A 14,815-nucleotide genomic window follows, 5' to 3' on the forward strand; every position below is an offset into this window, starting at 1 on the left:
TTAAAGGATCAAAACTTAAGCACGGGTTTGCTTTTTGAAATGATGAATCATCACTGAAGACGATTGCTTGATTTTGGCAATAACCCTTTCATTTTAGAGATGGTGTGTCTTTTATAATGAGAGAAGAAAAGCATTATGTTGCTGGAAAGATCACAGGATGTGATGTAGGTAGTTTCTTTTTGTTACATGCTTGCTTTCTGAGTCAAAGATAGTTTCTTAGGTTGGTGTGACCTTGATTTCCAAAAGGTTGCCAAAGTTAACTGTGATAGCTGATAATTGCTTATTGTCAGTCAACTAATAGGAAGCTAAATTCAGCCTCCCTGGCAGACCTAGGCTTTTTCCAGATACGAAAAAGTAATAACAAAAGCATACACTAAGAGGAGAAATTACCACAACGTATCAGGATTTATAATTACATCGTGTGGTTTAATCATTATTTCTTAAACCAGGGAGAAGAATGCTTATTTGCTTAATAGTAAATCTTTGGATCCCAGCCTGCAGAATAATCGTTACAGCGTTAATGGCAGCATGGTGCAGCATTGTTTCCTCATCTTTTCAAAAGGAATTAGTCAAAGGATAGGTAGCCTCCCTGTGATCTGCTTGTGTTACAAACTTTCCATCTCCCCTTTCTAAAAACTTTCTTACATTACTCGAGCATTTTTTGTAACACCAATTAAAAAAAATATATATATTTAAAAAGCTTCTCTGAATGTCAGACTTCAGCTTATGAGTATATCAATGTCAAATAATTCCTGAAATCCTGTGTGTGCTTTGAATACTGTAGTGAAGTCCAGGGTGATACTTTGGAGGTACAAGCCAGGCTCCTAGTTCACTATACCACATCTTCCTCTGATCCTACCTCAGACAGGCTTCTGGAATTTGCTTTGGCTGTTGAGAAATACTAATGGATTAGCTGTTCGTGTTACAACTGGAAATGTTCACTTAAAATGCGAGCGTGACTTCAGCCTTGTTGACTTAGGGACTTGCTGTTTGTGTAGCAAAGGATAGCGTCGGATTGCTCCGTGCTCCAGTGGCTGCGGGAAGTATTTCTGCCACTACTACACTTACTGCAGCGCTTGGGGATTGAACTGGGGATTCCTGCAGCACGCCAGGGGCACTACAAAGAACTGCTGGTACGGATAACAGTAAAAGGGCTGGAAAGCATGAGCTGTGAAGAAAGGCTGTGGACACTGGGTCCCTCTAATTTGGAGAAACGGGCCAAGAGGCCACGTGATCCATCTGCCTCAACAATATTAAAGGATTCCTATTGTTCTCCTGCTTGGGTATGTGCCTAGGGAAAGATGTTTGAGAGAATAGCCTTTAGTTGCCTTTGACTTTACGTCATTAAATGATGCTGAAAATAATCAGTTACAGAATTTTTCTTATAAGTAGAATTTTGTGCCTAATTCTACTTGTGTTATCAGTCTCGCCTTTGGATTTATTGGTTGTATTTTTTTTTGCTTTGTTCACATAATGATATGGTTATGGTTATGGTCATCTGGCGACTGGGGGACTAATGTTTTATTAGGCATTAATGTGCCTAATGTTTTGTCAGGGTACTGTGTAGCTCACCCTGTAATTAGAGTCTAAGTCAGAAATAACAGGAATCTAACAGCTCAGAAAGTGGCAGCTTTCTGATAGTTTTGCTCTATGAGCTGTTGTCTTGCATGGAGTCATGCAGCAGTGCAGGACTTCCCTCTCTCTGCAGCTGGCAAGGTGTTCTGCTCAGCGTCATGTAAAATTGTACTACTGAAGGAAGTCAGGATATCGGTGTAGTCAGCTGTAGCTTTGTGGTGATGGTGCTTCTCTGAGCCTTTTCACGTTTGCTCAGATTAATGGCAATAAGTGTGTGTTTGCGTAATGTTTGCACTAAAATCTGACTTTAAAAAACTTCTCATGTGTTTTTTTTTGCAGCCTATGGAGTTTTCAGGTCTCCCATATCGTATTTGTTTTGGAGAAGTGATTCCAGAAATGAATGAATACTTGGTATTATTGACTGTTTCATAGAAATGGCTTAATTGAAGCCAAAGGAATGGTTCTGTGCTAGTTTTTCATCGTTGGTTTCATGTTTCTATTTTTCCCCCTGAACCAGCACTATTATTAATCCTCTTCTCAGAAGGTCTCTCGGGTGACAATTAGTATGAATGTCATTCATGTGATTCCTCTTCCCCACTCCGTTGCTGTTGCCTAGGACTGTTCTTATACTTGATTTGTTGCAAGCCTTCAAACTGATACGATTTGGCAAAGCGTGGTGTTTGGTACAGATTTAATTATATTTTTCCTTGGAGCATTTAACTGATTATGAAGAGCAAAATAACCTTTCTCAGGCATGGGTTGTCCCAGTGTAAGCGGTGTAGTCGGATTTAATCTGAAACCAGAGCCGAACAGCCCCATTTTCCCAGGAAACTCACCTTAGTGTTCTCCAGGAGCACTCAGTGTTTTGTACCAGATCATTAAAGCGTTAAGGCTTCTTTCAGCTTGGCTTGGGGATGGGATCGATTCTAAATATATCATGGCTCTGGAGGCCTTTCGTACCCCCTCCCCCATTATGCATTAGCTCTGTAGAGTAACTGTACTGCGTGGCTTAAAATCCGAGAACTGCTGGGCTGTCACATCCATCACCTCTTCTAGGTTGATAGAAGAAGACAGTTGGTCAGCTTTATGGCTTTACTGAACCCTTGCATACCCAATAATTAAAATGCTTTTGCTTCAAAGGTGTGTGTGTGTATTTTAATGTGATTTTGCAGAATGGTTAACAATAAAAGCAAAAATGCATATTACCAGGGGCAACATTTGGTTCTCCTTCCAAGATGCAAGATTTTGAGCAAGACCTGAGTTCTGTGGTGTACAGGATCTTATGCAACACTTAGCCTTCTGCACCACAAACAAATCTTACAATGAAGATGTTTTTCTGAGCTGTGCAGCAGAGTACCCAACAGAAGGTGCGTGAAGGCTACATGCAGAAAGCCCGGACTCAGTCCACGTGCAGATCTGTTAATCACTTTAAGTTCTTTGAATGCAGGATCAAGAGCAGATTGCTCATTATCTGGATACTTGTGAAGCAAAGCTGTGCAGGCTGACTGCGGAAAGTAGAGCTAAAATTGCAGTCTAGATTTTGGCAAACCACTACAATACAAGATCTTATTTTGGAGCAAGTGTTTGAAAGCCTTTCCCAAAAGCTTAGTTCTGTGCTCAGGACACTATGCCAGTGTACTGCCAATAGACTTAATAATTAAAGAAAAAACACAACACCTGGCAGGCTTAGTTCCTTGTCCCTCTTGCAGTAACAGTGCTTTTTTGTCTGGTTAGTCAAACTGCAGGCTTACAAGTTGCTGGCTGTGAGACCATGACCCTCAGAGAACACAGCAGCATGAAGAAATATATTAAGGCTGTCCTTTTATTTAACTGTCTGACATGCACTTCCCTCCCCTCACCCCATCTGAGCTGATATTTATCTTGCTTTTGCTTATTCGTGGGAGGGGAGAATGGGACTGGAACAATCATAGGAAGTTGAGTGAAACCATCCTTTCCTATGCAAAAGCATTTTCATTTGACCTATAGGTACTTTTTTTCCTTCAAATAAGGACTGTTCAAAAAGTATGGGACTAAAATTTATAGTTGCCATTGCTATAGTACTTTTTAAGTAAGAGCCTTGAAGATTTGTCAGAATGAATTGCATTTCTTCAGAGTACAGTGGAAGTTTCTATCCCTTTTTTCAGGTAAAAGCAAACATTAAGACATAATTGGCCCATGCAAGACACAAAAGATACTTATCTAATTTTTCTGAATTGGTCTCCACTTAATAAAAATAAAACCATATTGGAAAAACCATATGGGAATGAACTTTAAAGACTTTAAAAACTTTAAAGGAAATAGAGAAGGCAATCAGAGGGACTTGGACAGAGTGAAATTTATACCTAGGTTGTAGGGAGATGAGTACGGAAAATACAATAAACTGAACTTGGCTGCCCCAATTGTAAAATTCCAGTGTGCATGTGTCAAATTTGAGTGTGAGATTAACATTAGTGTTTGTGGACCCTTTGCTGGGAGTGGTACTTCTCAGAAAGTGCCCTGAGAGCTTTCCTAGCTTGGATTCTGTAGTCTGGAGAACACGTCCTTAGAAAGCACACCGAATTGAGTGAGGAGATTTTGTTCAAGATAAGGCTTCCTGTAATGGATTGCCATGTTCTGCTATGGGTTAGGTGGGATGGTTTGGTTCCTGTGATATTAGATTTTTTGTCCTCTGGTATTCCTTCAGCTTCAGTCAGCCTTTAACTGACTTCTGAAACTTGTGTATTTTTTTTTTCTTATAAACTTGGAACTTCCTTCGGAGAAGGAAACAGAATATCCTCTGTTTTCTTCAACTCTTGTGCACTTGAGGAGAGTTCTGCTCTATTGCTGACAGGCAGAAGTTTAATTGTAGTGCTCCCTCATAGTGGTCTGGATTGTTTTTAAATCTGTCCATGGAAAAGCCTTACGGCTTTTAAACTGAACCTTGGTTATATTGTGCATTTAGAGATTTCAAACTGAAACAGCCTTGTTTTCCTTAAAGGTTGGACTCTGTTCTTTTATTTCTACAAAGCTCTTGCACCTGGCACTTGATGGCCTCAATATCTGATACATTTCCTTACACTACTAGAATTATCTAAACAGGGGAAGTGAATGGGCTGATGCTTATCCACTATCTGATGAAACTTGTCATTTTGCATTTTGGAAAGTGACACCTCGGTAAGCTGTTCTGTTTGCAGGCTGGAGGAAGAAATAAAATGTGTCCGATATTCCCACCCACAGTGAGTGCTCATCTGCAGCAGCGGTCTTTCATGCCCCAGCTTTTACTGGGTAAGCGTTAGTTCCCCACTTGTAGCTTCCTGCTGACCTTTACTGCTGTCAAAAACAGCGATCGTACAGTGACAGTGAGTCAGATATGCACAGATGAGCAAAGGCCTATTGGGGGAAAAATATCTGTTAGTAGGCTGTTTTATCTGTACAGGTGGTTGAGTTCCTCTGGAATGATTTGCAAAAACATCCAACCACAGCAAAAATTTGTGGTACTGTTTTGAGATGGGAAAAAAATAGAGCTACTTAGGCAGAGTAGTGTCGTTCTGTATGGGTTGAGTTCCTCTGCCATTTTTCAGCCTTCTAGTTTCTAAAAAGTGGTCTTCCCACTTTTCAGCCTAAAGAAATAATAAGTATGGTGAAATAGTGAAAATAAGGGAGAAAGCTAAGAGCCCAGTTGAGAATCTGGGGGACTAGGGAATAAATTTCACTAAGTCTGCGTGAGTAATTGGATGGCTCCTTAATGATTTAAATATTGAAGTTAAATATTTCTGCATCAAGTAACATAACAAAGATGACTTTCTGATCTTATTTATAGTCCTCTGAGTAGTGTATTCCACCCACCACTGTTGCTGCCATCTAGCTCTTTTACTGTGTAACCAGATGATAGTGGCTCCAAGGAGGCAGTACAGCACAAAATCAAGAGTAAAGGCAGTTGGGGCTGGATGTGAGTGGGATGTGCTTGCAGTTCTGCTAGAATTCTTCCTTGTGACTTGGTCTGATTGCTTTCCTCATTCCTGAGTAAATTTTCTTTTGGAATCTTGGATGGCAAAGCATTCGACCATGGCAGTGCTAGCACTGGCAAAGACCAAAACAGTACTACAGAAGTGCACTGACACTTAGAGGTATTTGAAGATTTCTACCGTTTTTAGATATTTCAGGCCTTCTAAGCTCTACATCACGTGGTTCTGTGTTTGTCAGCAGAGCCTCTATCTAGAGGAGATGTAGTTTACATAACCCAGGAGCTACCACTGGCACCTTTAATACCAATTCTCAGTGTGACATCAGTAACACCTCCGTATCTGTGCCCACACCAGGGAATTTGCAGGCACAGTAATATTGTCTACTGTGTATGAATTCTGATAGTTTGCAGTCAGGACTTCACCTTGGATCCCCATCACCCCTCTGTTCCTAGGTCCACGAGCTCCTTTTAAGTGCAGGATAATCTGATGTAACTCCATAATCATTTTTTTTCATTTCTGGCAAACAAGTTTTGACATTTCAGATTTTCCCAGCCTGTTTGAAAGCACCACCATCCTTCCAAGCATGTCAGAAGCGCTGTTAATGGCAGGCATCTCTTCAACAGCTATGAAGACTTGACAAAGATAACGTCAAAATGTAACAATAGAACACATGACTTAATGTTGTTTTATCACTAATTAGTAGTCCTGCTGTTTCGTGATCTGCCCAGAACTGTAGAATTTAAGTAAGAGTGGCAGGTCTGCTGGCACTACAATTCTGTGTTGTCTTAATTGGGGAAAAACGATATGGAAGTTAAATGTGAAGCCATCAATCATCCATCAAGTCGGTGATAATCAGTGTACCACAGGCGACGAGCCCTGCTTTTTCTGCACCCGCAGTAGGGATCCTGGTCTTCTAGCCTGCTTCCTTCCATATTTCTTCCTGTGTGTTTGTAATTCACGTTGTACTTTGTACCTCATTATTTTACCTCCTTCACTTAATGATTGTCAACCATTCCCATCAGGCTTGATTGTTCATTAGCTAATAGATTTCTGGTTTTGTGTGCCAGGCTGAGTAGCATCATGCACAGGCAAATGATTTGGAGTGAACTGTAAACTGGACCATATAAAAGACTGTCTTGGATTTATTTGTAATTTCTCTCCTGTTTCTTAAAAACAGATCATCTGGCCTGGGAAAGGGAACAGGCAGTTGCTGATAGAACTGTGTCATGATCCATGGGAGTGATGGGCAGTTTGCTTAATTACTGTGGCAGTACTGCAAGATAATCTTGATTTCCTTGTTCTGACTTGCAATTTTTCTCTCTGAGGAAGGGATTTTTCAATTTTCTTGGTGTGCAGGAGCCCCTTTTCTCTACCTTCATGTATAAATGTGTGGTATTTTTACTGTGAATGATCATTGTAGTGGTTTTCCTGGAATGTTCTGCTTTTGAAATGATTACTTTTAGCACAAGTAAAGGTGTGTTCAGTTCAGCACTACGCTGTGCAGAGAAAACAGAAAAAGAGATTACATAACCCTATTTTGCTGCATTGCCACTTAATTTTGACCGTGAGGTGAAATGAGGAGCTACTTTTTACCAGTTCTTTGATGTTAGGAGCAAATGGACTAGCATGGGTTCAAGTGTTGATTTTTTTTCCCTCTTGCTCCTTCACGATACTTTGTTATAATGGAGAGTAAAAATGCAACTTTGTCTGACCTAACTGTCCAAAAGTGTAGCTGGAAAACCCTCCAAACAAGTGAAAAAGGTGACAGTGTTACTGCCTTCCCCCAGAAGTTTGTTTGAGAGGTGTGTTCTGCTGGCATAATACGCGAAGAACAGAGGATTAAAACAGCAGCTGTTAATGTGGTTGCCAAGAAAAGTTGGATTGCCCATGTGAAGGCTTGCTGCCTGTGAAAGTAATCTACCTCTTAGGGCTTCTCATGGATACTGGAGGTAGCGTAGTGCAGGATGGAAAACGTAGTTGTTGTCTTACTGGGGTTTGATAAAGTGAGCAGCACAGAAGCTAAATAAAGTTTTACCGTGTTTGTTTAAGCTATCAGTTTGAAAGATTCAGTGGAAATGTTTTTTTTTTTTATCATTTTTTTAGGGGAGTGTGTTTGGAAGAAGATTTGATGGGTGTGAGATCTGAAGGCAACAAAAGGAAAGAGATAGGAAACGCATACATTCTGGCAGAAGGAAAGGGACCCAGGCCAGTTAGTGCTTCCAGAATAATTGGACAACAAAAAACGTGTAACAGGAATGAGTTGGGTTAAACAGGAGGAAAAATGTATCAACCGTGCAGTTACTTGGATTGGAACGCTAATGTAAAGATGAGAACATGCCCAAATCAGTTTGCTCAGCAATTTTGTCCTCCTTATTGTGATGGCTAATAAGCAGGAGTGGGTGCTGATGCATTGAGTCTGATTTACCTAGCCAGCTCTGGGTTTGCTTACAGTGTATGCAGAATTCTTGCATATGAGTAGATCAAAAATCATACAGCTTTATGCCCCTGCCTTTACCTTGTCACTCTGTATCTCACGTATTTCTGGTAGATGTGTGAGTAATGAAAATGAGTTCTTCCTCGCAGTCAGGTTTTGTGCATTTAACAAAGGTATTTACCACTGACTTTTCAATCAATTCAGAGGTCGTTAAGGCAAGTGGTGCAAAAGCAATGAATTATGACCTCCAGCTGCCAGCATGGGCCTAAGGACAGTTTTATTTAAGACTAATTTAACTGTAGTACCATTCTGACTTAGATTAGCCGTCCTACTAATAGTACAAAATATTTCTGGAAACTTAATTTAAAAAATTTCAGAGTGCTGACATAATCTTGCAGCGATGAGTACCTGGGTTTTCACCAGATGGCTCTCTAACATCTGGTGTTCCAGGCTTGGCGGTGCTGGAGAGCTCCTCTAATTGAAATTGCTTCCTTACAGCGGCCTTAAGGAGAGGTTCACGCGGTGCGAGTCTGGGCACTTAACGCAGAAATGTTTCTAGTTGAGAGGTTCCTGTAGAGAGTAATTCAGACTATGTATACTAGTCTTAGGCCTTGAATGTTTTTCTGGAGAGGCTTTGTCTTTCCAGGTTATCTGATTCCCGATTGTCTTTTGCACATGTGAGGTTATGGGAGGTGTGCATCTCTGTCATGCATGCAAGATGGTATTTTGTCTCAACAAAAGCGTACATCATTTGCCTCTAGGGCAGCCCTTCTGTAGTTCTATAGTTCATAGCAGAGTTGAAACCTTACTAGTGTTTTATCTGTGCGTTTTTTTAGTTTGTCTGTATTCCTTCAGAATCCATTTGTTCCTCTGTTTTGCCTACTTAGAACTGACAACTGCTTTGGGGAACTAATACAGGATGTTTGTGGTAAGAAAATTTAAAGCTGCAAGTTTCACTGTTTTTACTGCAGTGATACCTCATTCTGTATGGACACAGAATAGTCCTGGATACATATAGTCCTGATCCTAAACATTGTAGTGAAAATTGGTAAGTTGCTAGGGAAAGTTCGGTGTTCTAATGCGAAACCCAACCATTGGAACTGTCCTTAAACGTCTCATTAGAACAACAGCGGTCTTAAGGCCATTCTGTCGGGAGCTAATCCTGCATTGTCTAATGCCCCATGGAGCAGGCATCTCTGTAATGACTTGTAATGACAAGACAGAACTGGCAGATCTGTACTTGCAGCTATGTGAAGGCTGAAGGATATAATGGTATCTTAGAAATCTCAATCAAGTTGCTTTTTGTATTGCTTTGAATACAAAGGCCGATGTTTCTGTCTTTTGTGAAACACAATAATGGAATCCTGTGTGGAGCAGGAAGGGCTTGTGTCAGTCATACTTCAGGCGGTCCATGTCTGTCATGTCTAACTTCAGTACAAATCTTGGTTTAAACAAAAGCATTTGAGTTGGCCCTGGCTCTTGAAAATGTCACTAATACACAACTGTGCCTTATAAAACTGAGAACTGTTCCCTTTGGGATCCGTTACCAGTGGGAGGGATCTGTGTGCTTCTGAAGACTTGCTTACTGTCTGCAAGTCTGACGTTCTCTGTCAAAAGCATGCTAGCTCTTCAGACATGTAAAAAATGTTACTTAAACTGGAGAAAGTAAGCTGACTTCACCTGACCTCAAGAAACCCATTTTTATCACTTCTTAACTCTTTGCTAGAAAAGCTGCTAGCTCAGGTCACAAACAAGGATAAAACAAGAAGATCTTAGGTATGTCATCAGTTGTTCCTCCCTCCTTACTAAAAAACCATCTCTAAATGGTACCAGTACTGGATAATTTAATTCCCCATCACTCTTGGTTTATACAGAGATTGGCATCTCTATCAGGAAAGTATCTAACGACACTTCTGTTTCAGCAGCTGGTATTGCTTACTAGCTGAACACTGTTGGGCATGGTGCAAGGTCTGGTTAATGGCCACCATTTGGGCACCTGCAGAATGTACTGAATGTATCACGCAGACAGAACTTTTTCAGTGCTAAAAAGCACTGAAAACAGTAAGTTGTCATGTTAGACAGAATGAGTAGGAACTTCACCAGGCAGAGTCTTTTCAAGTGGTCTTTGTGTTCTGCCAGTTTGTCTTACAGTCAAAGCAATAAATGTTGACTCGTTACCTAACCCACCTCTCCATTTATATGGTGCATTCTTTTCATTGCACTTCAGGAAGCCTTCTCACAAGAGTGACATGAAAAATATCCTTGGTGCCTCTTGTGAGGCACAAAATAAGTTCTTAAAGAATACATGACAACCTCAACAGCCATCTTTTTTCATTTCAGAGAAAGAAGACTGGTCTTCGTGACCTAGATAAGAGGAGACGCAGTGTTCAGTTTGTACCTGTTCTGTCTCCCTAAGCTGTCCTCTAAAGTGCCTGGCTTGTTTGTTGTCTTTCAGGACTTGCATTTTGCCCATCTCTCAAGAAACCAAGTGGTGGGGTTGAGTCACTAACGTTAATGATTCTTGAGAGTCCGCCGGTAATGAAGTTTATTAATAAAACCCCAGCGGTGGCAATTACCCATCTGAGTGGTGTACCTGTGTCTGGATGATCGCCTGCTCAAGGACAGGGGCTGCTGAGGATGCCAAGGCCTACTGGGGTCACGTCCCTTTCCTGTTCTTCAGCTGGGACACCCTCAGATATGGAAGGCTTGTCTGCTGGGCAGCATTCATCTGACCTGTAATTAATTTCTCACTGGCAAGCACTTATTTTCTGATGGACAAGTTCAGAGTCTTTCAGGAATATATGCAGATACATGTGAGCACTTCTGGATTGCTATTCCTGTCGGTGTACATGTTCACGATACCCCTTACCCAAAGTTGCTAGCAGCTAGTTGAAGCCACCACATTTTGCTTTGTACTTGCATTAGGCAATGGACGTGGTATTGGTGATTTGCTGCTGATCAACCGAGCTTTATTAAGTTGTTTGTTTAGTGGCTGGATCCTCAAAGCTTTCTGATGTGCTTGCAATACCCGCTTCTGTTCACCAGTCCCTTCTGCACACTGCCAGTTGCTTCCCACCTGTGCTGCTTACAATTGGCATTTAACCTGTGCTGTACAGAGAGGCAGGAGAGAAGTGGTTTTGAGTTGTTACAAGCAGTAGTACATAACATACCTTCACCTACAGCTTGGCTGGCTCTGTGTGCCCGCAGGAAGAGATTTCTTGCCCAGACCCTGCTGGAGGAGGAAGCAGTGAACCACTGCCGACCAGCTGACACGCATTCTGCATGTGCCTGCTGATGCAGCTCTTGTTCTTCCCCAGTTGCCTGAAAACAAGGCCCAATATCTTGACTGCCAAACAGCTCCTTTCTTTAAGAGAATTTTAATTTCACTTTATATCTTGCTTTCCTTCCTTTTAAGCACTTGCTCTTATCAGATCTTTTTAAACGTGAGACCGGAATGAGAATATTAACTTGGTAGATCAGCTGAGGTTTTGGTGTAGGTGCTTTATATCTCTCTGGATTTTGCCAGACTGATGATAAACGATTATTTCTGATAAATTTGGCGACTGTTAGTTCTGTCCTGAGTGGTCACATCTGTTCAAATCGGACAGTTATGTTAACTCTGCAATTGCTGTAAATGTACGAATGATTACGCTTACATGTGCTACGTGCTGTGCTGGATTCTAGCAAGTGCAGAAGGAATAGCGCCTTCTGAAGAGAACCTACACTAATAGCATTAAATGGGAGGTAATAACTGGTTATAGATCAAGCTCACAAGAAGACCATATTGATTTGCAAGAGTGAAATGCATTTGCCGTGTCCTAGCAACCTGGCCTGTGCTAACTATAAGGGAGATTAAGGTGGAAAGTGAAAGGAATTGATATTTCACCTATTTACAAGATGCTTCTTGGAAATCTGAATGAGCACAAGAGGAAGAGTCAAGGCTTTTGGTCTGAAAATCTGACAAATAGACTAGGGAGACTCCTAGCAATGGGAAGTGAGCTTATTGATGCTGACCAAGATGAAGAGAAATTGAAAATATGCTGGAGAGAGCTATAATCCTTAAAATTAATTTCTACACTTTTGGGTTGCAGGATTATTATCTCAAGCAGTTATTACAATGAAATAATGGGGGATGTAACTAAGGAATCAAGGACTTGCAATATATGCAGCTCTTTCATTGTCCTTCCCTGTGTTTTTTTTTGTTATGGTAATTTATCTCAGTGTACATCTGACAAAAGAACAAGTTCACGGATACAATAGGTCTGTGTAAGTACTAATTATTTTGTTAGGTCTTAATGCAAATAAAGGCAATTAGATTTAAATAACCTCTTGCCAGGAAGGTGTGTCCAACCCAACCATGGTATGTGGTGCTCTGTCCTGCTGTTGAGCAGATTCAGACAATATGAGCTGCCTTGTGAAGAGCAAATTTGCTTGCACTTGTGATTCTGAATGGAAGCAAAAACACGCCCAAAGCCTACGCTTTTTTGTTTCAGAGTGCTGCTTTTCCTTTACAACTTCGTTATGTCTCTGGATCACTGCAGTTAAATTTAAAACTAGATTATATTGTTCTGCCGGTTGTTTAAGCACAATGAGTACAGGCTAGAAAGAAAAACTTTTAGGAAGTTTCTCACACTTGCAATCAGTGAGAGACTGGTTTGCAATATCTGTTAATAATTCTTTGGCTGCTAGGGAAAATGAAGGGAAAAAAAATCTAGCTAGAAGAGACCCAAAGGAAAGCTACCTTTGTACCTCCAATTCTTGTGGTCCATACTGAAGTATGGCTCTAAAAGTGCATCTGGCTTTGCCCAATTGAAGAGGATGTTAGTTATGCAGCTCTTGCAGCCTTATTTATTGCTGTCAGAAAGCTTCATGGAATGGATCACTTCAGCATCCCCTAGTACTAGCTGATTTCTAGTAATTGACATGTTTTTTTCAAATAATGTTTGTGCTCTCTGTAGGGTTGTGCTCAAACTCCTCCATCCTCTGTGAACAGGAAAATGGAGCATTCGGTAATGTTAGAAAGGAATTTTTCAAAAGAAGCAGGAACCAAGAGCTTAACCATAAGTCTAGTTTATTCACAACTTGAGTTGGGCAACAAAAACCTTTAACAAAGTAGTATTTTGTGATTTATGAATGTCTTATAGAAAGGGTAGTTGTTTTTGTTTTTTTTTTTTTAAATTTCAGGGAACAGATTCTGTGTAAGCTTCATTACAGTGAATGTAATATTTTAACACTTAGATGTATTATACATGTATATTATACAGAAGGTATTCAAATAAAGTTTATGCTTTTATTTCATTGGAAATCTCATTTTGGTTATTAGAGGGGAGTATGAAAATAAACAGATTAAATTTAAAGAAGCTGTTAGCTTCAGGCTGACACAGGAGTTTTTTCATGGGTTGCTAAAAATGGTCCTGAAGATGATTATGTACTCTATTTTTTGTGGTGCTTTTGCATTTTAGCTGTTTCATTATGTTCCATGACTGTGGTTTTGTTTGTTTTTCAATTCATGCATATACGGTACACCATAACATCTTGTTTTCCAAGAGCTGGTATCTGTAATGACATTAAAAATAATAACAGGGTAGCTGCATAATGATGCTGTGTTAGTGGCTTGATTTTTTATTTTTTTTTTCCTGCTCTGAAGTCATTAGATTAATGAAGTGGCTGAAAGTCACTTCATAGGTTTATGGCTACTTTATGTCTGGAAGTTTAGTAGGCTGTTATATTCTGTTGCTTGATCATTGCTCTGCACTTTGTGTGGTCGTTTCATCTTAAGATAAGGAGGATAATAGGTGCTGTTAACCAGAAGTAGCTGTTCTGCTTTTCCACCCATTTCACAGTGGTGTGACAGCTCAGCTTGCTGGGTAAAGGTGCCTGTGTACCTTGTACCAAAGCATTTTTGAGTTCTGCCTCCCCCTGCCTTAAATTCTTAAGTGTAGACTCCTTTGCTGCTGCAATGCCATAGAAACTTTGTTAGCTTAACTAAAAAATGTTTAATAATGATGGGGGGGGAGTGTAACATGGGGGTGTTTATGGAGTCTTGGACTGGCCATGCTGTTACTGATCATCAATGAGTTTTTTAATTTGCACTTCAAAAAATCTGCGTATGTAGAGCTTGCACTCCTAATTCATTTACTTGAAAGGTATATCCAGCCTGTGTGCGTACTTGGGTTTAAAAAAAAAAAAGTCCTCTAAGCAGTTTGAGAAAAAGATTCTATTACTGGCTTGCTGAGAGAGGATTAATTAGGAAATGTCTTCCCTTATCTGGATTTCTAGAAGTTACAGTGGTTCACTTCCTTTTAGCAGACAATTATTATATAGAATAACAGTAGGTACTGCATTAAATTGTCATCTTATTTGTTTATTCCCTGGGGTTTGATATTTTGGTTAAATTCAAAGCTATTTGCTAGACAGATGTTCATTTATTACATGAAGGGATTAGCTTGAAATATCTTGTAACAGAGGGCAGTATGTTTGAATAACTAAAGTCAGGGAGAATTTTGAACTTGGGGAGATCTCCAGGAGGATCTTTTTGCATAAATACTAGCCTTACTCTGCATATCTTTTGTTCCCCCCTCCCTCTTCTCCAGTACTGATACTCGAAAAGGTGGAAAATGGAGATCTGAGCAACAAGATACTGAAGATCACGGATTTTGGCTTGGCCAGGGAATGGCATAAAACTACCAAAATGAGCGCAGCTGGGACATACGCCTGGATGGCTCCTGAAGTCATTCGCTCCTCCATGTTCTCCAAAGGCAGCGATGTGTGGAGGTACTGAGTTGGTGTTAAGTGACTGGGTACTAAACAGTAACTAGATCTGCCGTGGAACCGATGTTATGTTTAAGAATGAGTAACAATG

At 40.4% G+C, this 14,815-nt stretch overlaps 1 protein-coding gene across 1 annotated transcript in view; it reads left to right on the forward strand.

Moving 5' to 3' along the window:
• Positions 1–14,815, forward strand: part of MAP3K9 (mitogen-activated protein kinase kinase kinase 9) — a 64,780-nt gene that overhangs the window by 18,481 nt on the left and 31,484 nt on the right. Inside the window, exon 3 of the mRNA XM_032188711.1 lies at positions 14,547–14,727. Coding sequence (XP_032044602.1) covers positions 14,547–14,727 — 181 coding nt within the window. The remainder of the gene's footprint in view (positions 1–14,546; positions 14,728–14,815) is intronic.

This window comes from Aythya fuligula, chromosome 5 (genome assembly GCF_009819795.1).
Source record: "Aythya fuligula isolate bAytFul2 chromosome 5, bAytFul2.pri, whole genome shotgun sequence".
Lineage (NCBI taxonomy): Eukaryota > Metazoa > Chordata > Aves > Anseriformes > Anatidae > Aythya > Aythya fuligula.